At 37.4% G+C, this 26,371-nt stretch overlaps 1 protein-coding gene across 3 annotated transcripts in view; it reads right to left on the bottom strand.

Moving 5' to 3' along the window:
• LOC131087102 (BEN domain-containing protein 5-like) overlaps window positions 1–26,371 on the bottom strand; it is an 877,799-nt gene that overhangs the window by 663,746 nt on the left and 187,682 nt on the right. For all 3 annotated transcript variants that reach the window (XM_058030505.1, XM_058030504.1, XM_058030503.1), the window contains one exon: window positions 444–538. In XM_058030505.1, the coding sequence (XP_057886488.1) occupies window positions 444–538 (95 nt within the window). The remainder of the gene's footprint in view (window positions 1–443; window positions 539–26,371) is intronic.

The following is a 26,371-nucleotide window of genomic DNA, read 5'->3' on the forward strand; positions in this document are numbered from 1 at the left end:
AGCTCAGGGCTCACATTCTCCCACCAAACTCCAGGCACCCCAAAAAAGGCAGAACAATTCCAAGCAGCTTTTCAAAACCAGACCAACCCCAGTCCATCTCCCATAATATTTGCAGATTTTTTGGGGGGAGATAAATGCAGGCGAAAAATGGTACAATTACTGTCCTAAGAGCTGGAAAGTTGCTGAAAAACAATTTGCCCCAAGCCCTGACTGCTCAGTTTGCTCAAATGGACATCCCTTCAGTCATGGCATCTGTAACAAGGCACTACAGGGGCCTCCAGAATTCACATTCACATCTGCTCCAAAGAGAACCCGTCCTCACAACACTGCTGCATCAAGGTTCTCATACTCTCAGGTAAAAGCGCTCCACAACCACGGGGTCTTTGGTACAAATGCCAAGTAAAACACGTTTATCTCATTAATTCTTTGAGAGAATAACTCACCATTTTGGTCGGCTTGTGGATTTCACCATTGGAGCCATCCCATCTCTGTAGAGGCTTTTTGTTTTACTGAAGTTGACAACATTGAAAATTACTCTCTGGAGAGGAAAAAAAAGGAAAAGAAAAGACATCAGGTACAAATTCTGAAAGACTTTCTACATGTGTTGTCTATACCAGATGCATAAAAATATACACAGATAACATATGCAATAGATGTGTAGCTTATGAATTATTGGTGTTCTCCATGGACTCAGATAATGGATATCCTGTCTGTTTCAAGTATTTAAAATGTCCATGTTGTTTCACACTGCATTGATACATGTGAAATATATGTTTTTAATTTAGCACGCTGATTTTTCAGTTGGAATCCTAACCAGATGAAAAAATGAGCAGAGTGTGCTGCAGTTAACATTATAGAGGTGGATGGAAAGCTGGGAGATGGAGTAGCATTCCTTGAGAAAACCTTCTAACTGCTTCACAGAATCATAGGATAGGAAGGATAGAAACATAGAATTGCTGAAGCTGGAAAAGATTTCCAAGATCAAGTCCAACCATTAAATCCAGCACTGCCAAGTCTGTGGATGAACCATGTCCCTGAGTACCATGATAGGAATATTTCTCTTCCCCTGGCAAAAGGAAGAATTTTCTTTTGCAAGAAGTGTACAGGATATCTACCCAGAAATTGCACATAGCCATCAGTTGCTTGAATATGAAGGAAATATTCTAAATCTGATCTTAGTTTAAACTAAAACTTTGGGGAAAATGAAGATGATATTTAACAGGTCAAGGGAAGAGTAGAATTTAGATCTTTAAGGGTAATGGACTGATACTAAAAGCAAATTAATGCAGGGGGAAGACAAGAGAAAACAGAGAAAAAACCTTTTTCTTTACCATCTGTCTGCTTCAAGTCATTTCATACAAAATTACTTATTCTGTCTCTGTTAAGAAAATCTAAATTGGATCTAGCTCATCTCATGGAGAACACTGACTTTTCAGATGGCAAATGCAGCATCCCTCATTTGTTGTACTCTTTTGATACCCAGTGTTGATGTACTCCAAGAAAACAAAATATGAAGTCTAAATTAGTTTTTATAAAACAGTCCACAATATAGTGATACATTCAATTTCTATCTCTCTTTGTTTTTTTAAAGGTAAAAGTGAAGACAAACCACTAAAAAATATATTCACACTTTTCTTTTAGAGCAAACTATTGTAACATTGGCACCCTTCATAATGGTCCAAAAGAAGCCTAAGAACTGATTGATCACTGTTTAGAAATTAAACAATTTTTGACTAAAACAACAAGCTTTAATATGTAAAACTTTGCAAAATCAAATCTGGACCTTCCAGACAGTCTGCTCAGGCTACAGGGAGTGAGAAGATTAAAGTGAAAGGAATCAGCAGTGGGACACCAACAGGAACCAGGCACATTTATCCTTTCATATGGGACAGGTAGGAAGCCAGGTAAACTGCATAGCCCTAAGTGGCTCTGTACTCAAGAAAAATTAAGGTTTTTTTGAGGTAAGGTAGTGCTGAAGATTTTGTGAATGGGAGCACATACTTCTATGCTGCAAATTCTGCCAATCAGTAAAAGCAAAATCTAAAAATAACCTCTAGGTTTGACTAGAACTGACATGAAAAACTAGCAAGTTGAGAAAATCACTTTTTTGAAGGTGGTAATTCAATTTTGCACCAAAAGCAGTAGGGAAACTACATATCCCTGCGCAAGAGTTTCCATGCATTTTGAGATTTTCTAGTGGTCATGAGATGAACTTATTTTTATAATTCTGGATAAAAGAATGCACTTAAATTTACAGAATGTTATGTTTGTAATTTTAGGTATTTAGGCTATTGCTTATCTGATGAAATATCCACTTTGGGAGGTCTCTAGTTATTTTCCATCTTGCATTTATAATGGATGGCTTTAAGTTAGAGAATGGTATTCATGCTTTATGCTCTACATGGAAACATTCCCCTCTATTAGAATGCTCAGATTTTCCTCTGTTACTTAACTCTGTTCATATTTTTGAAAACAAATTAAGTTGCAACAAATTGGTTTGTTAATCTTGATGTTTGCATGGAGTGAATGAAACAAACAAGATCTCCAAACCAATTGCCTTAAACTTTGGATGCAATCATGTCACTGTTGGAAAGGGAAAGTTGCTAATTTTGTTACATACTGACTCAGAGCAGACAGCTGGTAGAGAATGTTCTTATTCCAATCAAGCTTATTTTGTATAATGAGTTGGGCAAATGTACACAACTGGGTAAGCAATGTATATAAAAACAAAAATATGCAGCTCATTTAACAAAACACCGCCGATTATTGCGTCCCGAGCGTGGAGCGGGCGCTCAGCAACGCGTGCAATTCCCCCAGCATGGCACCGAGCTGGATTGGCAGAACCAAAGGTTTAACAGCACAGAGCAGAACTTTATCAACACACACACACACCACTGAAGCCATAAAGCACACAAACCGAAGCACTCAAATGAGCAGCTGAACTCCGTCAAGTGCTCCTGGTGATGGTTAAAACAGTCCATGCAGCTCAGCCAGTGGAGTGTGCGAAAATGTAATGACTACAGGATGCACACTGGATACACGCGCTGGAAAAATATGCAGCTTGCTCAATAAGGTATGCAAACAGCTTTGAACTGAATGCTGTCATAAAAGGCTGTGATACAGCAATCAAAGTTTTGCTGAACAGATCTAATTTTTAGTCTAATTTCTGTCTATACTTATATCCTTTAACACAGCAGTTATGCAGCATAAAGAGCAAAAGGAAGAGAAACAAAGTGAGCACATTCTAATTTTTAGTCTAATTTCTGTCTATACTTATAGCCTTTAACACACCAGTTAGGCAGCATAAAGAGCAAAAGGACTAAAAACAAACTGAGCACGTTAAAACATTTTTTGCAAGAAAATGATCACTATTCTGAATTATTATATCAGTCATAGAGATGTGCAAGATTGTCATCTTACAATCTTGTAAGCAATATAATTGAGATACTCCAAAATGAGTATTCAAGAATTTAAGAAATGTCAAGTTAAGAAAATAAAATTAGATTAAATGTACTTAAAATTCCCTATAAATTGTTCTGGTCTCCAGAGCATCAATACAGAGAAAAATGGTGGAAATTCTTACAATAAAAATACCTGTTGGGTATTTGGGAGTGTACGAACACCGCTAATAGAAGCAATATTCAAACTGATGCTGTACCAGAAATTATAATTCTGTGCTTTCGCTTCAGTTTTAGGATAAAATCTTAAATCCATTGCATTATTTTGGCAAACTGATCTGCAGTTTCTGGGTAGGTGGAAGAGGCATGGTGCAGAAAATCCTCTCAGGAGAGCACCGAGTCAAACCACGCTCCTGGGGATGCACCAGGATGTGTTGTGGCTTCACAGCATGAGGGAAGAAAACTGCTGCTGTCTCAGGCTCTGTGCTTGGGCTGCCAAATCTGAGACAGATGTTGGAGAACATGAGACAAGGCAGGCAAGTTCTGCCTACTGAGAGAAGAAGGAGGAGGACCTCTTTCCATAACATGGGCAATAAGTATGAAATTGAAGGTGTCTTGCTCATAAAACCACTCAGACAGAAAACAAAGGAAAAGCTTGGTACCTCCTTTAGCCTTAAAATTTACATAGAAATTGAATTTATGTCTGATTTTCCTTACAGTCCTTTGCAGACTTACTTCACGAATTAAAAGCACAATCAGGTATTAAGAGACGCTCAAGTATATTTAAGGTGAGCAAGATAAAGATGAGCCATGAACAAAAGGAGGAAAGGTGGCTGAATTACATCACATTTTCTTCTTATTGCCAGCAGTTTTCCTGACTGGTGCTGGAAGGAGCTGCTGGCTGTCTGGGGAGCAAGCACACAGCAGGGTGGGTTTGGTTTGGAGCTGAAGGCTCTGAGAGGGGAGGGTTGCATTGAGCATCACATTCCAACAGGCTGGTGGGAGCACAGGGTTCACCCAGCTCCTGGCAGGTTTTCCAACTGGAGCAGGTTTCCAAAAGAAAGTCACACCTTTGACAAAGGTTAAGCGCCTTCCCCCAGGATCAGGACACATTAGGTCCCTTCAAAAAGGCTCCCAGGTTTATTTTGCACGGTTTTCCCTGGCTGGCTGCTCACAGAAATAAATGTGCAGCTCTGGCTGGCATTAAAAGGGAAAAAAAAAAAAAACAAACATACCATAGAACACCACAAAATTCTGCCTGAGGCAGACACCTGGCACGGAAAATTTTGTGTCAAATCATTACAAGTATGAGAAGTTTTAACTAACCGAAAATAGGGTTTGCAGTAGGAAGTGTCAGGTTTCTTAATACTGTACATTCACAGATGTAACATACATGTATTAAATATTTAAAATTATATAATATATTTAATATTAATAGCATAACAATTTCAATTCAGCGGACAATGCTGATTGCTACCAGTATGAGCTATCAAAGTACCTGGGGACCAATTGTTTGAAGTCAGTCATGAACAATTTCTTCATTTAATCAGCCAAAATAAGACAACTGGGCACTAAGTGTTACTATTAAGACATTTCAGCTGAAATTAAGCTGAGCTTCTTTTCTTTGAATGAACATTAAAATCCAAAGGTGGTGGATATCATGGGGCTCTGCCTCGCTTATGCTGCTTGATCTTGCTTTCCTCTCCTGTAGATTCTTTAGATATTACAGTGTTTTGTGAATTCCTGAAACCTGCACCTTTTTTGAGTTGGGTTCTTGTCTTGGAAAGATTCTTGGTTATCCTTTCCTTCGTTTTTTTAAAAGGTAAAGATATACGTTTTCATCCCTTTAAAGGGCAGATCTACTTCAGAAGGAGAGAAAGGGAAAAAAAAAAAAAAAACACAGAGAAAGAAAAATGAACCAAACTCATGACTTGTGAGATTTTGAGACACCATTTGTGAATGTGAGAAAGTGGCAACAAGGGATTGCTGCCTGCTCACCAAAAAAAGTGCTGCATTTTGGTATTTGAGTCAGAAGGTCTTTAGGATCCTTTCTGACAAAGCACCTTATACAAAGCTGTACAAAAATAAATTACACTGGAGGGACTTCCAAATGGCAAGAAAAAAGTGTCACCTGCAACTGTTATCAATGCTGAGGAAAACAAGTAATATAACAGTCAGCTCTGTGCAAAATCCCCAATGAGAACTTACAAATAGCGTTTTTCTGACCTTTTCAAATTTAAATCATTCATTACTGCTAACATTTTAAAATAAGCCATGCTTTTTCTTTTCCCTTTGTAGGAACACTTGTCCTTTCAAATGGAAAAGTTTTTAATATTGACAGCATTTAGCCTTTTTCTCTTCAGCTAAGGAGCTTTCAAAACCTGCTGATGCTCAGGAGGGGAACATAAATTCTCACTTTCAGAGGGGGGAGGATGCTGGGGACCACTGAGAGCTCCACCAGCCTCTCTCATCAGCTGCACCTGTGTCTTGTTAACTGGAAACTGCCGAGTCTTTACAACACAACAAAATTTTAGGAAAGTGACGCAGCAAATGTATTACAGATTGTGAATTATTAGTGTTTTTCCCTTGGTAGAGATCTTCATTTAGTTACTTGAAAGAGAGGAATGCTGAAACCTGGGATGTTGCAAAGAGCAACATTAAAAGGAGACCCAAAGGACTTTAATACCACAACACTTCTGATATAATGCTTTGCTAACTATTAAATTAGTTTAGCCTTTATTGTGGTATTTGTCTGTGTGTGGGAGATATTCTTGGGTTTGGTGCCAGCCCAGCCCCCTTAAGCTGTATGAGTGGTTTTCAGGCAATGGTGGGTCAATGGCAAAAAATGCTTTTACAAATAATTACAAGTTTAGGCATTTGCCCAGTTATCTGTCCTTTCTGCCAGTACCTTTTTTGCCCTCAAACTCATAGGCTGAGGCATAGACACACAGGAGTTGTAAGACCTGTGCAAGCCAGTGTTCCTTCCCCATTTGGAATTTCACTTTTACCTCACTAAGTTCTATGACAGGGGGAAGCTGTGGAGAAGATCCTGGTCCAGCAGAAAGATTTCAAAAGGATTTTCAGCGGAATTCCTACTCCCTGTGTAATCCCATGCTGTGGAATGACCACTAACCTGGCTCCTCTGTGTGACCTGTTGGACTTGAAAATTATGAGAGCAAGAAGCACTCCAAGTTTTCCCAGCTCAACTTTTTTTTGGAAAAACAGCAATTTTTTCAATGAACAGAATAACAGTATTGTTCTCTTGCAATCGTAAGTCAGCTTTCTGTTCTAACTTTTCATCTGAACATCAATAATCTGACACTTTCAATTGAAAACTCAGAAATGTCCATTTGGAAAGCCAGCACTTGTGTAATTAGACTGACTCCTGTTCCTTGCTCCCTTGGGCCAAAATCTCCAATAGAATTGCAAATGTGTCACAAGACATATATTGAATTGTGTTGATTCATCAAAAAGAAAATAGCACAAGTCCTGACAGGGCATATAACCAGGCTACACAGTTATTTAAAACAGGTTGGAAGCTGAAACCTTCTTGCCATTTTTTTCCATTTTTTGTAGCAAAAGGTCAAATTTTTTGCAAAACTAACAAAGACATCTTTATTTAATTAGCTTGGGGGGAAAAAACAAGTACTTCTATTATTTCCTATTTCTTAATATATATGCAGACTTTGGCAAAAGAGGCACCTCTAGTTCCATTGCTGGGAAGTTGCAGAGCTACAGGGATGTGAGAGCAACTTTTTATTTGCTAACTGACAGGTGCCTGAGCCCTGTTGGTCTTGCCATTGCCCTTTTCCACATCCATGAATATCTTCAGGAATCAGCAATACAAGAAAACAGTGCACAGTCTTTCTCTGAGACTTTCTCAACCAGCTGAATTATTTCCTAATAGATTCCATGCCACACTGCAGCCACTGCCAGATGACATTTGAAGTAGCATCATGTATTAAACTCATTCTGCATAATTACAGAAGCTATCCATGTTTAGGTTCTATATTCTTTTCAATCAATATTATGGCTGCAGGTGGATAGTAACAGCTGGCTGTTCTGGAACGTGTTAGCAAAATTTGCGGATATCTTACATCCCTCAAGAGGAAGCAGCTGAAAAGACTTACATTTTCCTTTTCCTAATAGAAATTATTTAGCCTGTGAGAAGAAATGCTACAAGGTTTTGTAGGATTTGAAATGGTTATAATAGTAACATCTTCTTGATGGGACGAAAAGGTAATGCTGTCAATGAAATGTTTTCTACTGCAAATCCCCTTCATGGTGCAGGCCCCATAGGAGGCTTCAAAACAATGAGATCAGTCTGGAAAGGGGAAAGAGCCAAAAAAAGTCAGCACATACAGGAACTATGGTAAGAACCAAAAGCCCATGTTTATGAGCACTGGCATAAAGTGTGTCCTGAAGAGCAGAGCACGAAGTGGCACTAAGTTCATGTGGGAGCATTCCACACACTCTGCTCAGACTGCTTTTCTGGGCCCCTCATAAAGTGCAAATCAGCCCATGATCCAGAATGAAAGCCTCCCTTACCAACAAGGGATGCACTTCCCTACAAATTAGACCCTGGTGATGGACACCAAAGGGATGCAGAGCTTAAAGCATGCAGGTGGAGTGTGAACACTCTCACCCCAAACACTGCAAGGCAGCAGGTGACAGCGGCACTAACAATGACAGAGTGGGACTGATATTTGTATGGATCATGACTCTGCTCAATCCCTAAACACACAGAAGGTAGCAATCTCAATTTAAATAGCGTGCAAACAGAAAGGCAGAAATCCATCTGATACCCAGGCTGGAAGATGAGAATGAAAAAGCCTTTTCAAGTGTAGGTCCTTGTGAGGAAGATAAAGAAAGCCCTGTTAAGGGAGAGATTTGGATGAAGCTTTTCCAGCAATTGTTTACTTTCTATTTTTGCAGCTGGCATTTTTCACAGTTAAAAGCTAACGTTTGTCTGGAGCTTGTGGGAAAATTCTGTGGGGGAAAAGAAGGAGATGATAACACATAGAAGGCAAAACAGGATATATGGGAGAGCTCAAAAACCAGCACCAATGTATTTGCCTCAGTGTTCTCTGATGGGTTAGAAAACAATGACATTTTGATGTGTACAGCCGCTGGTTATTACTGCCAGTGGTCTTGGTCATGTTACTATGATCATAGCCTTGCAAACATAAACCCTCTCTATTTACTTCTCCAGTAACTAAGCACAGATGGGCTTTGTGTCCAGGTTATTCATGGAGGTCCTTGGTTTTCCCTTTATTTTCTTTAATTCAAGCATTTTAGAAGCTATTACAATGAAACCTTTGAACCTTCTATGTTCTTCCATGCATGGCTCTGAATAGTAATAGAATAAAGGTTTCCCATATTGTACAGCTCCTTTATATTTAGACAGAATTTGAATTGGATCCTTACTGGAGTAGCTGCAGCACTGATGAAAAAAAAAAAAAAAAAAAAAAAAAAACGTTTTTTGAGAGAAAATATAAACTACATGCTATCAATTTCATGAAAATGAGAGATATTATTATAGCACGTACCCTCTAGTTTTCTTTTGCAAAATTAATAATCCATTCTATTTCTGTATTGCAGGGTTCAAATAATGGGGTTTTTTCTGCTCTTTCTAGCTGAATCCTTTTGCATTACTGCAACATTCACACAATTCACCGATTTCTATAAGAAAAGGTAATCGATGTGTTAGTGCACATTGGAATCTTAGCATTGACAACCAGGAGCTTGCAGTATCGATTTGAAAAAAAAAATGCTCATGATTTCTACAGTTCTTTAGCACTATTTCTTGTATTTTCAATTTCCACTGCTTAGAATTCTACTCCAAGAGTTTAACTCATGTACTAACAGACTATTCAAAGTTTTGTGCTTCAAAAGAAAACCCAGGGGTAAGTAGAAGGAAATCTGATCTAATTCCTGCTGGTTTTTGTGTGCCTATTTGACATTTAGAATAAGACCTCAGAACTGCCTTAACCAACCCTAATAGTGAGGGGATATACGAATTGCACTCAAAGCTTTGAAAATCCCATTCTGGAGCTGAGATGCTGAATGTTAGATTCAAATGCTGATCTCTGTCTGTTTGCAAAGGTGATTCACAGCATGTGGAATAAACATGTTTTGGCAGTGTCATAAACAGAACAGCTAAACAAAGGAGCAGGGAGGATTTCAATAGGCAAGTTAAGTGTCTTAAAGCAAGGTGCCCTGCGCTGTGTTTGTGTAACATGGGTGTCATTCCCCTCTGGCATTCCCTCCCTGGCACTGGAATGGGGGAAAAACGCCTAAAAATGGCAAATTCTCATTACTGGGGTGAGCAGAAAAACTGCAATCCAGTCACTCAGGTCCTTTTGCTTTCAAATGCCAGAGGTAAAACTTCATTTTGCCCTGCCTGAGTTTCAAATGCGGATAAAAAAAAAAAAAATTTGTGTTCAGAAAAGCTCTCAATCACATAAATATTTAGCTCCACTTTAAGTGTTCCTAGAGGCTTAAAGTTAAGCAAACATTCACACTTTCTTGCTGAGCATGGGTGGATTTCTGATTCAGGATTTAAGGCAGCCTAGAATTATGGGAGAAAGATGCTGGGTTTGCCAAAACTCCCATAGGCACCATTTATCCTTAGTAAGTGATCACTGTAGATTGGAAGTGACGTTTCTGCAGCTTTGTGATGCAGCCACATTTTTATCACTGTTACAGATCAACTTTAAGTGTAATATTGTTTTGTTAGTTTATGTAAATCAATCTGCTGTATGAATAAAAGGAATTTGGAAATGGATTGCCCATCTTTATTGGCTTTGAAGTACTGAGTATTTGGTACTTTGCTGAAACTATTATATTATATTGAGTTATAAGAAACATTGCTCAGATACTAAGCAAGTCTCAGCACAAATTCTGGTCATTTTCCATCAAAAACAAGGCTCCAAAAAGATATAAATATGGCACAGGGCTGAACATCTTTCTAAAAAAAATTGTATCATGTACAGCCAAAGCCCCTTTCAATATGATACAGATTTGATTTTCCTTCAGATCCCTTCCAAAAGGTAGAGTAGAAATCTGCTGCGAAGTGCCCTCCTAGTAGAGAAAACATCATCTCTAAATGGTTGCTTATTCTTCTGCAAAGCAACAGTAACAGCAGGCTGCTATGAGGCTACTATGAATGCTCCATGCATTTTAACAGGTAAATTCTGCACTTTTAATATGCCAGGTTGATGGAATATTCAAAGTTGCTGAAAACCCTTCTGGGGAAATGTGAAAATTGATAACATTGCTTCTCATAACTCAGTATTTTAATACATCATCTCAATATTAACCGTAATGCTGCAAAAAGATCTTTCACACTTTATGTTGTTCAATTTTTTCATTTTGGAAAAGACTCAAGTTTTTTTGGAAACCATATGTAAATATAATTCCTTTCAGATTTCCTAGAATTTTAAAATTGTAACAGCACAAGATACAAATTATTAGCAAAGAAAAAATTTGTAATCAAAGATCCAAGACACCCCTCAGTTCCCTTCCGAAGAAATCACAGCTGATCATCTCTCATTTCCCAGAGTATCATTTCAGCCCTGAGCTTTCCAGAACACTAATGCAGTTTACATTTATTTTTACTGCAATGCATATGATAGTTTTTTCCTTGATTTTACTTATATCTATAGCTACATCACCTCATGAACACTGCTCTGACAGCCAGCCTATAACCACGTATCACACAGGCAAAATCTGCAAACATTATTTTGGTGGCCAAGCCTGGGGAGGGGAAGGAACCCACTTATCACTAAGGAGGCAGGAAAATACAAACAAAACAAGTGCATGCAGTGGCAGGAGCAGAAGACATTCAATAAACAAAAAATGCTAATATGACCTTAACAATAATGAGGAGTTTCCCACAAAATTGAAACGGTGCTCTGTCACCAAAGCACAAATTCCCATTGCATGGGAGAATGCTTTTCTGTGCCCCTTATGTGCTTGACACTGGATTCAACAGGAATTTCAGTTATGCTAGGAATGAAGACTGAAGCTGCAAATGTGACTGCGAGAAATAAGATGGTGATTGAGATTTGGGATGTCAGCTGCAAGAGCAGCACACTGGGTGCCTCAGGAGGGTGAAATACACTGCCCCAGTTCTGGATCATTAGGGATTTACTGGGCACAAATCAAAGAAATCTAAACAGTCCAGCCCAGCCCAGCTGCTGAGATCCCTGGGGTGGGAGAGCTGAGTCATCCACGCTCTGTGGCAGCACTGACTGCAAACTTGGCTGTCACCCTGGGTTTTTTTTAAGTTTTCTAAGCTTTCTGATGTTTACATTTTTCTAAGGAACTTTCTCACGTGCTTTTCTGTAAATAACTCATTGTTTTGCACTCTTTTCTGGAGCAGAAATTTGATGGACTGTTGGTTTGTCCCTGTCATTGGAGAGGTGGCACTGTCATCCTCCAATCCCCCGTCACTTTGGAAAACCTATAAATGTTGGAGTCAGAAATTAAACTTCCTTATTTTTACCTTGGAGATTCCAGTGTCTGTGTCATTTTATTTTGTGTCCTATAGCAACACTCAGCCACCCAAGGCTCCCCCATATGGGACCCTCCTTCCTTCCACTTGAAAATGTGATAATGATGACAATGCCAGCACTGCACTGCTAACCTGTGACAGCACAGCCCCAGATCAGAGCCTGGAGATAAACAGGCCCCTCACACCAAAATTTCAAACATCCTTTCCTTATATCTGTGACTCCTTAAATAAACTTGCAGAGCGATGTCCCCCATCATCACATAAAAACCTTGCCACTAAAAAAATAATAATTAAAAAAAATAATGAAGTGTACATGAGAAAGTCATATACAAGTAAAAAATTACACAAGAGAAAAAGGAGAAGCTTCAGAATTAATCACTGCGACTCAGACCGTGGAAAGACTCACTTATCAAGTCTAAGAGGGGTAAGAAGAAAATAGGAAAAGCAGAAAAAAGCAAACAGAAGTTGTTGTTGTAAGAGTCTGTGGTTTGGGAAGGAAAAAAGCTGCTAAATCCCCTCCTGGAGCTCATTTCTGTAAATATACAAGTATGTTGTACTGCTTGCTAAAGGAAAGGTTACAGCCCATCATGAACCAGAGCCCTGTTAAGAAATAAGAGCATAGACATAAAAAAGGGGAAATTTTTACTTCACTCCCTTGTGCTTTTTACTTCACTCCCTGCAAGCCCTTGTGCTTTCCCTGTGTTTTAAGGCAGTTCTAACAGGGCTGCTGATTTGCCTTTACCATGCCAGCCCCTATGGAATGCTGACATAAAAATATTACCATGAAGATTTTGCCATGTTAAAAAATGCCCAACTTCCAAAACTGAGTTGGGTCAAAAAAATGAGTCAGGTTCCCTCTTTTGGAAAGGACAATTCCTCTTCTCATATTGTTCCTCACAGCACATGCTTTGAGCCTTTTCATCCTCAAGGAATTGACTTCTAAAAGCATGCCAATAGGAAAAAAAACAACAACAACAACTGCCTTGCAGGATAGATTAAAATTTTGTCCAAGTTTGTAACTCTATTACCCTAACAATAAACCAGATTATAGGATATTTTACTAGAACACTGACAATTCTAAAACCTATTAAAAATATGAACAAATCAATAAAGATAAAGCTGAATTATACATATAAGGAACATTTTCTTTATTGAACAATTCTTATAGATCGCTTTGAAATAACATTGTTCTAGATGTTTGCTTGGATGATCTTATTGCTGAGTTCCAATGTGATAACTACAGCAGTTCTGCATTATGTCCTTACCAACAGCAAACAAGCAGAAGAAAGGAAAGACATTCAGATATAAACATACATGAAGTCTCTTGTAAATAGCTTCAAGGGTTTAATCACATTAACAGCATGTTTATTATTTTTTTTAAAATTTCTAAAACACAGCTGGGAATAGAAAAAGTTTCATTACAAACACAACCCTTGGTAAATATGTTGAATTACTCTAGTTAGTTACTTCTGCTGAGACCTGTGTAATAGAATAGAATTGGTAAAGAATTATGATCCTTTATATATGCATGAAAAGTAAACCAGAGAAATGGTCTGGTAAATTAAAAAAATCTGTTTTGAAGTTTATAAAAATGTTTTCTCTGCATTTTGTAAGTTTCTGTATATAAATACAAGGTTAGCAGAGTAAATTATAGTTTGAAATCAGGACAGCTCTGGTCTCCAGAATTTGGTATGGCTGACCACAAAAGGATTGTAAGGTTTATTTTAACCTTAATAGATTTCAAATTGAGTAAAAATTGTTATTTCAGTGCCAGAACATGTTATGGCAGACTCCATTTTCTAATATACACATAGGTTTCCCAAAGAAAGATACCATTGCATAGCCAGAATTTTCTTAGGAAAAAGTCAGGGCAATTCATTTCTCTTTGCTTCTTTCACCCCTGGGAGGACCTCTCACAATAAGAATTGTCAGTGCCTTATTTATAATGGCAGATCTCAGGTTTGATTCTGGCAGCTTTTGATCTCTTGATGGCCCAAAAGCTTTCAAATACAGAAGAATCTGATGCTTTTTTGGCATCCTGCAGTGTGCCTAAACCTCAAAAGCAAGTTTTAGTCCCAGAAGTGAATTACTGAAGCAATGTAAACAAAACACAAACGTCACAAAATGATGAATATCTCAAACAAAATGTCTTTGTCAGACAGATGACAACCTCAGATCACTTGAAAAGCATTTGTAGAAACTCTGCATTTTGCAAACAAACTTCTGTTTTACAACCTAAAACTAAAAAGTACACGAAAACAATGAATTATTAAAACTGCAAATATTCTTTTTTTGACATTGATATAAAAATTCAAATATCTCCATTCTTTTAAACATTTAGTCCCTGTAAAAAAAAGATCCCTGCATGCTTCTACACCACAGAAATGTACAAAACTACCCAGTCACAACATAGCTGTCAGAAAAAGGATACAAGAGCTCCACTGAACACTGCCTTCAACAAAGCTCTCATATTTGATTTATTGAAAAAGAACAGAACAAATGAGAGGCAAAATATTTTATATCATTTGAAGAAATAACTTCTGAGCAGTATGTGACAATGAGAGCTATTTTATGCCCAGAAACCTCTTTTTGGATCGTCTGTATTTTAGGTAAGACCTCTGTGCGCATGCAGAAGACAATTTTACATTTCAAATGGGAGAATGTCTGCCTTTTTGCTCCCATTAATACATTATTCTTTAATTCTTAGCAAAGCCTAAGGTTTTCTTTTTCCATTGTGATGATGGAAAGGGAAGGCAGAGAGGAAGGAGAGGGAAGGGACCATGCTCTGCTACAAAAGGTGTGGGGGATGTTTGTTTGGGTTTTTATTTTAGCACAAAGATGCACTAAATGTGGTTTTTTCAACCAATTTTCAGGTTTATGTCCCTCAGTGCTGCTTTCAGGTTGCAGTGGATGCTGTAAAATACCAGATCTATGCCTCAGCCTATTAGACATCATGCTTTTCCTTTTTTTAAGCAAACTGAAAACAGAGATAAAATGCTGTAGACTAGCAGGCTTGATACTGTAACCTTTTTATACCAGCTATAACTACATTAACATAAAGATAGCTACTGTAATATCATTACTGGGAATCAAGGCACTTTGAAAATCTTTGCTCCTTGTGCCAATTTGTGATGGAGTTAAATTAGCAATAAAGCTCTGTAGTAGTAACACGGCCATTAGTTAAAAAAAAAAAAAAAAAAAGTTAAAAAAAAAGTGAGAATACATTTGGAAATAATTCAAAGAGATTGGGGAATGACAGCAGAGGATTTGCCAGACTAATGAAATTCCTCATTCCTAACCTTTAAATACCTGCATGTACTGTACAAGGCCCCATTCTGACTAAATCTGTGCTGCTAGGTTTACAAATAAACCTGCTAAACCTTTTGCATTATTGATCAGGGATGCCGTGCTTAACCCACATGTCCTATTTACATTCTATTTCTTTTACACTTCTGAGATATAATGTGTCTTTTACAAAACAAGAGCTCTTTGCATTTAAACCCTGCAGTTTGTGTTCTTCATACAATTTAATGGCTGTAAGCAATTTAGAAGGTTAGTCTTTGAATAGTAGATAAAACTGGCAATATTTATTGGTAAATAAATGCCCTAATTATAATAATTTAGGAACATTTCCAATATATGCTTTTTTCCAAATAAATAGCTGCAAAAATTATTTCCTTCATATAATAATAATATTTAAATAAAGACTGTGTAACAACTCTACATCATTTTAATGTTATCATAAGATGTTTTCCACCTATTCTAAACAAAATTCAAGCATTTCTAAACTTAAAAAAAAGAAATAAATATGTGGATTCAAATATAGCAAATTTAACCTTGTGTTCTGCACACAAAAACTAAGCCTACCTTTCCAAGGCTTGTAAAAGAGAGGCTGGCACTGCACCAAAGACAAGTTTAGATGAAATAAGACAGGTCTTGAAAAAATTTTCTGTTTCAGGACAATTGGGAAAAATTCTGCCTCCTTATTCCTGCTTTCTGAGGAATGTAATGATCAAATACTCTTTAACAGTAGGTGTGCTACTCACCCACACCCTTGCTGACCAGAATCACCTTATAAATTCTTTAAAAGCACCTAAAAAGTTTTCAAACAGTTCCTCAGGTTCGAAATTTGCCCATTTGTACCACCAGGCATTTTGAGTGTCAGTGTTTCTGAAGCCAGAAAAGGAAAATCATCAGCCACTTCAAGCAGGTCCTGCTTTGACATCAGAAAGTCAATTCACTCAGCTTAGCAGCATTCAATTCTCAACAACATTTTGTTCTGGGTCTCTGTCAAGTTATTCTAGGCTGTGAAATTGTCAGGAATGATGGATGACTATCAGCCTTCTGCTATCTTTTTCTTTCTCCTTAGAGATTTGCGGCTGCTGACTGCAAAGCAAATTCCTCTTTTCTCTTTTTTTTTGCACAACACACCAAATGAACAACAGTAATTATGAGGAAGCCTACACTACAATTATTTTAGCACTTAACTTTGTATTGACATCTGTAAGAGACAGAGCTCTCTAGATTGATTAGCAATGATATAGCTTCCTGCCTTTTACTACTATTGCTGCAGTCATGCTTTACATGCAATTTGTTCAAAATAAAAACCCCCACTGGTTTTTTCTCTTAATATTTTAAATTAAAAATTCAACTAATCACTGAAAAATTCTAATACTAATATTAATATAGGGCATTATCACTAATATACCAGTATTTCAGTCCATGTAATATTTGTAAAACAATCAAAGCTGACTAAAGAGAATAATTTAAGGATAATGGGATTTTGTTGGGGAATATGCTAAAGCTACATTATTTGTCCAGGTTGAAATCCTTGCTTGAACAAATCCTGTTTGGCCAGCCATTGCAGTCCTGGCATACCTAAAGGAAAAATTACTGAAAAATTACTGACAGAATTTTTTGTCAAGAATTTAAACCATGTACTAAAACTAAATACAGAAAGAAACATCCAGCCCAGGAAATGAACAATTTTGGAAGGAAAAATGAGAGAAAATAAACTGGAACATCCTTCAAACCCATGCAAATTATAATCCAGTCTCCCATATTTCTACTGTATTCAAAATAACTGCAAACTTTCTCACAAACAGCTCTCCAGCAATAACAATGCATTAATTAATCTCCATTACTCTCAGCCACAAAGCTGTTCCCTTCAATTACACATCAGATCTGCTCAGCTCACTACACAGGGCTGCACACACAGTGGGATGGAGCCTGTTCCATCCCAGAGCGTGGACAAGGCTGAAAAACAGAGTCAGCACCCCCAAGGAAACCATTATCAGATACCCTCATCATTGACTTTAACATCACATTCAAACAGAACCAGAACATTTTCCAAAAATCCTAAATAAAGCAGAAAGATTTACCCTAAATATGCCCCAGCCAGGCCAAAGGCTGACATTGGTCTGTCTCATCTCCCATGAAATACATGGGAGGTAGAAATAAAAGTCTGACCCTCGTAAGTTCCTATGATGAGGCAGGAAACATTTTTGTGGTTTAGAATTTACAAAATACGAAAGTGGATGCATACAAATGGGGTAATACTCACACAAAGATTTCCTCCTTGACCTTTTTTGTTTCAAATTCCTTTTTTATGTTGTGTTCTGTTTCTTTTAAATAGCAAGTGTGGCACCCACAGACATTTAATACAGATTTGGTGGGGTTATTTGCTATTGTTTCAGCATTCTCTCATTTCCCTCAGCCTCACTAATGGATAACCATTTTATTATGGGATAATTCTCAATGAGTAAATCCAAATGAAAGGATACAGACTACAGAAAAATAGAAACTCTGCTACCTAGAAAAACAAAATCTGAGGAATAATGGCAAAATTCAGCTCAGTGCCTTTTCATGACATCCTGCAACCACCCCTGGATTCACCAGAATCTATGGAAGGTCCTATCACTTGTTATGTGTTTTTATTTTGTTTGCTGTACAGAAGGACTCACCAGGAAACCAGGGATGGATCCAGCTGGTATTAACAGTAAATTACCTTCATGCTTTGCCCTGTTGTGACAGAATTCTGTCATAGCACTTGCAAAGGCATTAATAAGTGTTTAAACTGCATGGTTCACTCCCACAAAAAATATCAGAAGGTCAGCTTAATATTTCTGAACTTCAATATATAAAAGTTGACTTCTCCTAGGTTTTAGAAAAACAAGCAGCTTTGACTTGTGAGCAGAATGTGCTTTTCAGCACAACACCTGCATACAGGGATTTGAACACCATTATGGTGAACCAGAAGTAATATTAATTCTACAGAAAAAAATTGACTGAAACAAAAATCAAATTAGCCCAAACTGAAGTTTCAGGACTTGGTCATGAATGGAATTGTCCCCACCTTACTAAAAAAATTACTTTCAAACATGGGGTCACTACCAGGTCAAAGACTATCAGGATCTTTAATCTAGAAGTCTGTAAAATATGGAGTCAAATTTTACATTGAAGGTACCTAATCAGTGGGACTGTATTACCACAATTAATCCTTAATCAGATAAATTAACTCGCTGGTATGTTTAAAGAAAATTTCAATCTTTTCCTGCAGTAGAAAAATGAATTTATCCTCTCCTAGGAAATGTCCTAAATGTCTCCCTCAAAAAGTCATTAGCTGGAATCAGTGGTATATGGTAACTTAATGTCAGAAAAAGAGGTAACAGACGTTAACAGTCCCTTAATGAGATGAAATGCAATTTAAACTGTAATCTCATTACCTAAAAATAAATAAACCTCTTCTGCTTTACCTTTTGGACTTAGCTTAGGCCTATTTGTTTTATCTCCATTTAGATTTCAACTTTAATCATATCTCAGAAGCTTTTACACAGAAGAACTGCAGTAGCAACTGAGTTTGTCTACAATATTTGCTTGCTTGTAGCTGTTTACTCTGAAATTTCTCATTTGCTGCCAAATAGAAGGCAATGTCCAAAGCCATAGAGCAGAGATAAGAGTTTAAATCTCACTATCAAGAGAATCAGCCTCTCAACAGAAAAGTTGGAACCATATTAAATTAAATATTACTTTACCTTCAATGCATCCATTTATTTTTCTTATACCAAGAGTATCCAGATATGTGTATAAATAAATGTGGCATGAACCCTTTTTTATCATTTTGTAACATGATTCTAATATTATCTTCCAGCTTGTAAGAATGCCTTTATTGGTAGCTGTGTGAAAAAATATCTCATATATGGATATCTGCCCATATTATATAAAAAAATCTAAGAGGGGATAAGAGAGTAAAAGAAGTATATTCATCTTCATGCATGTATGTATTAAATATTGATAATTAATATCTGCAGCAAGAATGAGTTTAAAAGGAATTTCCAAAAAGAAAAGCAAACCCATTACCACTCCACAAGACATTTATGCACAACGCACTGTATGAACAGTCTTTCAAGGAAACCACATGAAACTAAAGCCAAATTAATTTCCATTTCCCCAAAATTTCAAGTACAGCATATTTCCCTCTAACTCATCATTATGCTCCAGCCAGGCTGCTATTTACCAATTTTCTTTGATTATATTCTGTGTAACATACATACCCCATGTATTAAGTAGAAATTAAAACACTTCTCCCTCCCAAGCTTACGAACCAGAAATCATTTGAATGCACTTATTGTATTCTCAAATCCGCAAGATGAGAGTGGGTGCCTTTAGAAAAGGTCATATTTTCTTTATCATTCTCCACCCCTTTCTAAGCTTTTATTTTATCAGAAAGAGAACATTTCCTATAACTCTTAGCACCCCAAAACGAGATGTTCTCCTACACAACTCCACCAGGGGCTCTCTGGTACCATTTTGCACGAGGGCATGGCTTGGGACACGTTGGCTCACGCTGATAAACACAAACAAGGAGTGACAACTAAACAATGAGGCCAGCTGGAATCCCAGTCTGTGGAGGGCAATGCCACAAAGGGAGGTCCCAGTTTGGGCAGCACAGAACTGGTGAGGTTTCTGTGTAAGGAGAGGTCACCTTCACCCTCTTGGTGGCACCTTGGGGCAGACACAAGAAGAAATCTTTGTAACTCATAATTCAGGTACACAGCATGGCACGTCACGTTTTCCTCTAAGATTTGTGATTCTACTGTTATCAGGTTTCAAATTTCATTTCTCAAAGCTTGAATATGTTACTTAGATCAGATTTATCTATCTTTTCTTTAATAAACCCATAAAGCCCTTTTGGTACATTCCTCAGTGAACTGTCTTTTCCCTTGATGTATTTGAAAATGAAAAGAGATAAAAATTCTGCAAAATTTGGTTAATGGAGAAGAAAAGAATTTCAACATTGGCCATTTCCTAGCTGAAGACTCCAGAAGTTTGCATGGAGATCTATGGGCTATGGTAGTTCTCAGAAATGAAATACATTTTACTGAATAAATCCTTTCTCTTCCTTTCAGTTCTTTCATGATTTGTTTTCAGGCAAGTTGAATTTTTGACAGAACTCGTTGAAAATGTAACAGTGTAACCTATCCATTAATCAAGGAATTATTTCAAAGCTGAGGAACGATCAGATTTCAGACAGCATCAGGAACAGGAAAAGTTTTGAAGCACTGTGGGAGAAACCTGAGTAACACTCAACCAGCTCTGAGTCATGACCATCTTTTGTATTTTCACAGAATTATAAGATTAAAATTGAGCAATCTTCACTGGATATTCAACTAAAAAATTTTGTAGGTAGAACATTTTTAAGACCTTTACTTCTACATATAAAGATATAAAGATATTTATCTTATGGCCATGTCTCATCCTTATCATGTTTTAAAGACTGATCAACTCCTCAGTTGTACTGATCAAGTCATCAGTAATATTTCAATAAGAAATTATCAAGACCCCTGTTATATGCCTGCAATTAAAAATTATATTTTTATATTATGCCTAATAGGGGAAATAATTAAAATTCCATCATTATTCATATTTTTTCATAGTTATCCATATTTAGTCTAGTGCCTGGGTAAGTGAACAGCAGCATTATCAGCTGCAAAAGATAAGATGCTCTCAAAGTTCAAAATGTTTGGTCGCATTCTACTTTTCAGATGACCTGATATTTCTGAGACACTTTCACTTCCTTCTTCAAAGTAATCAAATAGACATTTGAGGCTAAAAAACTACTTTAAAAATTGATATTATAGTTTTGAAATCTCAGGCGCCATGGAGAAGAATATACCTTTTCAACCAAGCTTTCAATTATTTTTTCCCCATCTGGAGAAAGGAGCTAACATAGTTTATTCTGCAGTATCCCCACACATCTCACAGTAATTTCAAATATATTGACACTGCCAACACTGAAAGTCCTCCATGTCCCCTCTGCCATATCCCCTGAAAAACCCTTACTGGCCACACCAGCCATCCCAGGGGCAGCAAAATTCAATTTTGCCTCACTGCTGACAAGCCTTAAGCTGCCTCTGATATGAATAATAAGCAAAGATCCCATTGGACTCAGCGCTGCACAGAGACACAGCAATGAGTTGGTCCCTGCCACAAAAGCTTACAAGCTAATTAATGAAAAAACAGGTTTAGTCCTATCTGTAAAACAATGCAAAGATGTAAATGGGAGCCCCAGGGTGGGTGGTCCAGTGCTGCAAAATTTTTGAGTTTAAAAAGGCAGGACCTGGGCACATTTCTAAGTTATCTTAAAATTATTCTCCTAAAGCCATCCAGAAGGAAGTAGGGAGAAGGGAAATGTTAAAGAAAAAGGCTGCAGTTAGAATTGTCTCTCTGCTATAGGCTGGGGTTTAATCCAGTTATCTCACTCTGTTGTTTTTTCCATAATCTTGGCATTTAAGCACTTTTTGATTCTTTCACTTCACTAAAAAAACAGAATGATCACATTAAAGTATTCCTCCTTTGTGACTTTTAACAACCTAGCAAGAGAATATAATCCAACGCAGTGTTATATCCTCCTACAAACAGGTAGAGGTGATAACTCTAAACTGTGCGAACTGCACTTTTTATCTCTCTGATGTTACTATTATTAACTGCTTCACTGTGGATAATTTTAGCACAAACATACAGAAATTCTGCCTTATAGTCAAAAAACAACATTACATTTCTTTAAGCTAAGAAGAATCCATCTTCCACAATGCTTCCTCAACCCCAGCAACTTTTTTTTGAATACTTTTTTAATGAACTATTTGGCAAATCTGCTGCAGCATGAAAACAAACTATTAAATTCAATGAAATATAAATAGCTCAAGGTGCTACTAAGAAAAAAGGATGCACAATAGCACTTTAAACAGTGGCTCCCAGTCTGGGTGAAAATACCAGTTGCAGTGTTATTCCCACTGGAAAGGTAATCTTTAAGTGCAGAGGCACAAAGCCTGTAGGATTCATCTGCAGAAGAGTTTTCTCCAGGGTTTACACCTACCTGCCTGTGTGCTTTAGAGGGTGGGAAATTCACAGGGCCCTATCTACTGTCTCATCCCTTTTTTTTTTTTTTTGCAGATTTTGTATGGCTGCAGGCTCCAGAGCATCACTGCTATAAGCACCAGGAGGCTTGAGGAAAAACTCCTTGAATAAAGCCAGGTAAAACTCGGTCTGGACAAGAGAAGTGAGGCAGTTTGAGTCACAGAATTTTGGGGTTCAAGAGGAGGGAAGAGTAACCCCACTCTGTATGGAGTGTTCTGCCTGCAGGCTTCTGCCTTGCACAAGAAAACTCTGAGAAGTGATTCTTTGTTAATTCTTATTAAATCTTACTTTAGCCATCCTGTTTCCCCTGGGACAGTGTCCCTTTTTTCATACAAAATTTAAAACAGGACTAAAATTTCAGGCAAACTTGCCTACTGGAGAGCACATTAAAAATATCAGACAATGAAAATAACTTGCAATTGAAATGGGGTTTTATTAGAAGAGCTTTAAACTGTGGTCTTCACAATACAAACCATATGGAGTGACCACAGCTTCTGACAGAGAAGGCTGTATGCAGAGAATATATCTAAATGTTTAAAATTAATTATCCCAGTCTATTATTTCTATCCATTAGGGAAATGTTTGGTTTAATTTTTTTATCTGCTTTAATTAGAAAGACAAATATGAAACATAAATAAATTAAGGAAGAGGAGGTTACTAGGGAGAAAAAATCCTCAGTAAACTAGAAAATTCTTTCCACATTGTCCAGTCTTTCTTGTAAAGAATCAGATCGGAATAAATCTAAATAATTTGGAGTGTCTAAATGTAATAGAAAAATTACAGAAAAACAAATACTAAATAACTATGCAGTTGCCAGAAGAAATGGGAAAAAAAAATCACAGTATCCAACATAACACAGAATTCTTTGTTACTTATTTGCTGCAGTTGGTCTAGCAGATACACAGCCACAAGATGCTCCTAAGTGTTTCTGAAATCAGACAGAATGGATCTCTGAATTTAGTGTCTGTGTCACAGACATCTGCCTTAAAAATGGAAAGCACTGTACTCTGACTTCTATTTCTGAAATTTCTATTTATCCTCTAAGAGCATATTTTTAGGTTCTTCAGAAACTCACAGATGAGATTACTCTTATTTGACTCTTCCACTTGTCCTATATATAAAGTTGAGAGAAATTTCAGCAAAATGCATCATTTACTATAAATTTATCTAGAAATGTATTCAGCAGTATTTGAGAAAAGTGGTCCTTTTAAACCTCTGAAAAATTCCTTTGACTTCTGGAAGTCTGGAGTCTTCTGAATTTGCTTTTCCTTCTCAGAACACTTTTGATTACCAGGAACGAATTGTTGAAAATTACTGTTGTGGCAAAAAACAGTTTCTATGTTTCCAAATACTTTTATCTCCTGTTTATTTTCCAAAACTTTCAGGTTCTGTTCTATTAATTTTTCTCTGCCTGGATGCACAGCTAACTGCAACATAAATCATCTGACGACACGGATTTATCACATCTGGAAGATTCTCTTCAGCACTGTCTGCAAGGTTAAACATTTGCTTTTTAATCCACCTGTATTTCTCATTTCCCCATTTTATCTGGCACATTTAAACGAGATGCAAAATATACTTTCTACTCACTCATGAAATAACTGTGACAGGATATAACAGCTGTGGGAAATGGAGAAGACAACCTTTAAAACATTCACAGAAAGGGATACCAGGACTCTGGGATGCTGTTCCCACATGCAACATTAAGCAGGACTCAATGAATCAGGATACTATGGCAGGGAAAAAGTTTTCTCAAATCTGAGACAATTTTTTCTCAAATTTGAGACAATTTGTGGCTGGTTGGGCACTGGGCATTTTCACAGGAGCGCTGCTCAATCCCATCTCACAGCCCTGGGTCTGACACTGGCAAATTTTGTAATCATAAGACATCTGTGGGCCCCACTTTTCCATCAGCAGGACTAAAATGGCAGCACTTCTTCCCTTAGTTAATTGGTGTCAACTAATTAATATCTGAAAGCTGCAACATGAATGAAACTCTATTTATAAGGACAGTTACTTGTCCCTGATAATGGACAAACAGGATAGAAAAAGAGAGGAAAGAGAACCTTGATTGCCAGTGCAGATTTCTCCTGTTGTTATCCTACCTCATCAGTCCTTCCTGCTCCAACACTCCAATTTTCAGCTTTTCCACCAGTGGGAAAAAAAAATATATCTGCTCCATAAGGCTGGAAGTATATTTGCAAATGAAGTGCCCCAGGCCACTGTGCAATGATCAAGTGGGAAGCTCCAAATAACTACGAAGTGCCAAGGTGAAAGAGCATCCATCCACAGGCAGTGCAATAGGATTTATCCCTAATAGGTGAAAAATGTGAGCTTAGATCCAAAATCCTGTGAGCCTTTCTCAGCTGGGACTTCAGCACTAGCAGCATCCAAGCAGCTCTGGTTTGTATTTGACTGCCTCATTTCAAAGAGTATCTCAAAGAGACACCCAAGTAGGAAAAGTTGAAATGTGTGTTAAATATCAGGAAGTATAAACACTGACATTTATCTGAAAGTATTTTTAATAATGGTTCCACTTTTCCACAAAAAAAAAACCTATTCTCAATAACACCTGCCTCCTTCTGTTATCTGGAGGAGGCATTTCTATGACTCTAGTGTGAAATAGGAAAAAAGGAAATAGAAAATTGGAGCAAGCCCACATGTGCTGCTGAACAAAATGGTTTCTGAATTAAAACGAGTCTGACGTGTATTTCTAAAGCTTGCACTGCCTAGATAGGTTTGAAATATAAGCAGCTTTGCCAGTAAATAAGCAAGTAAACAGCAGAGGAGGGCATGATAAGGGAAGGACCAAGTCAACACTCTCCCTGGAAAGTGAGAGCCTACAATTAAGAAATAAGATAACACCAGGAGGTTTATCTCCATTTCAGTCGCAGATGTGCCCATATGATTTATATGTGAAAAACAATATCAAAACAAACCAAATCAAAACAGTCTTCACATTTATGGGGCTGTGAGTTTGTACTTCTCTTCAGTTACAGTGATAATTAAGAGTAGACATTTGAAACACCCACTTCAAGAAACGAACATACTTAATATAGGGTAAGATAACACAGAACTTAGTAAAGATGTCAGCTCAGTCTAAAATCATAATTACTGTGTACAACTTGCTCCTGAGAGGTTTTCCCAGTAGAAATAATTGCATTACTTCAAGTTCCTTTTATTAAAAAAAAAAAAATTATAGATAGGCATAACATGTAATTTTGCAAACAAAAAATACTGTTTTCCTTTTATTCCCAGATTTTATATTTCCCTGGCAAAATGCTGCAGACTGCAGGGAAAACAGTAACATTCAGCTTGGAGTAAACTTTAACACTCTGAATCAGATTATATTTAAATTAAACAGCTGCACAATTAATGATAGAATGAGCAAACTTCCTAATTACCCAAAGTATAACTTTAATTTTTATGATCTTGTTATCTGTTACCCACCAGCTGGACTACTGCATTCCTTTCTGGCCCTCATCCTACCCAAAAGAATATTTTGGTTGTTCTGAAGGAAAAAACAGTTACAGAAGGGTGATATACTGAGATTGAGAATACAAGGAGTAGCTTTGCTTTTGCATTTTAAATTATTGCCTAGCCTCCACAGCACACATATCACCACCCCATAACTCTCATCAAACCTAAAATTTTTGATACAATAATGTGTTTTTACAAAAGCTATCAGGCTGATTAAAGATTTCAAATGATACACAAGTCCATTATTTCCTAAGTTGGTTGAAAATGTTGAATGTCTCCACTGCTGCAAATGCATGGTGCCATTCTGTGGCCTGGATTTGTTCCCACCAACTGGATAATCCCACACCTTTGGAGAAGGAAATGTGAGCTGTCCCTACCCTGTGTCTGTGCAATGTGGGCACAAAAGGTCTGCAGGTCCTCCAGTGCTGCAGCAACAAAGGAAAATCCCAGGAACAGGTAAAAATGGCATTTATGGTATTTACAGTAGCCATATGCTGAAAATATTGGTTCTTTCAATCTCCACAACCCTCTGGATCCCCCACTTGGATTATATTAGGCT

This window comes from Melospiza georgiana, chromosome 9, assembly GCF_028018845.1.
Source record: "Melospiza georgiana isolate bMelGeo1 chromosome 9, bMelGeo1.pri, whole genome shotgun sequence".
Lineage (NCBI taxonomy): Eukaryota > Metazoa > Chordata > Aves > Passeriformes > Passerellidae > Melospiza > Melospiza georgiana.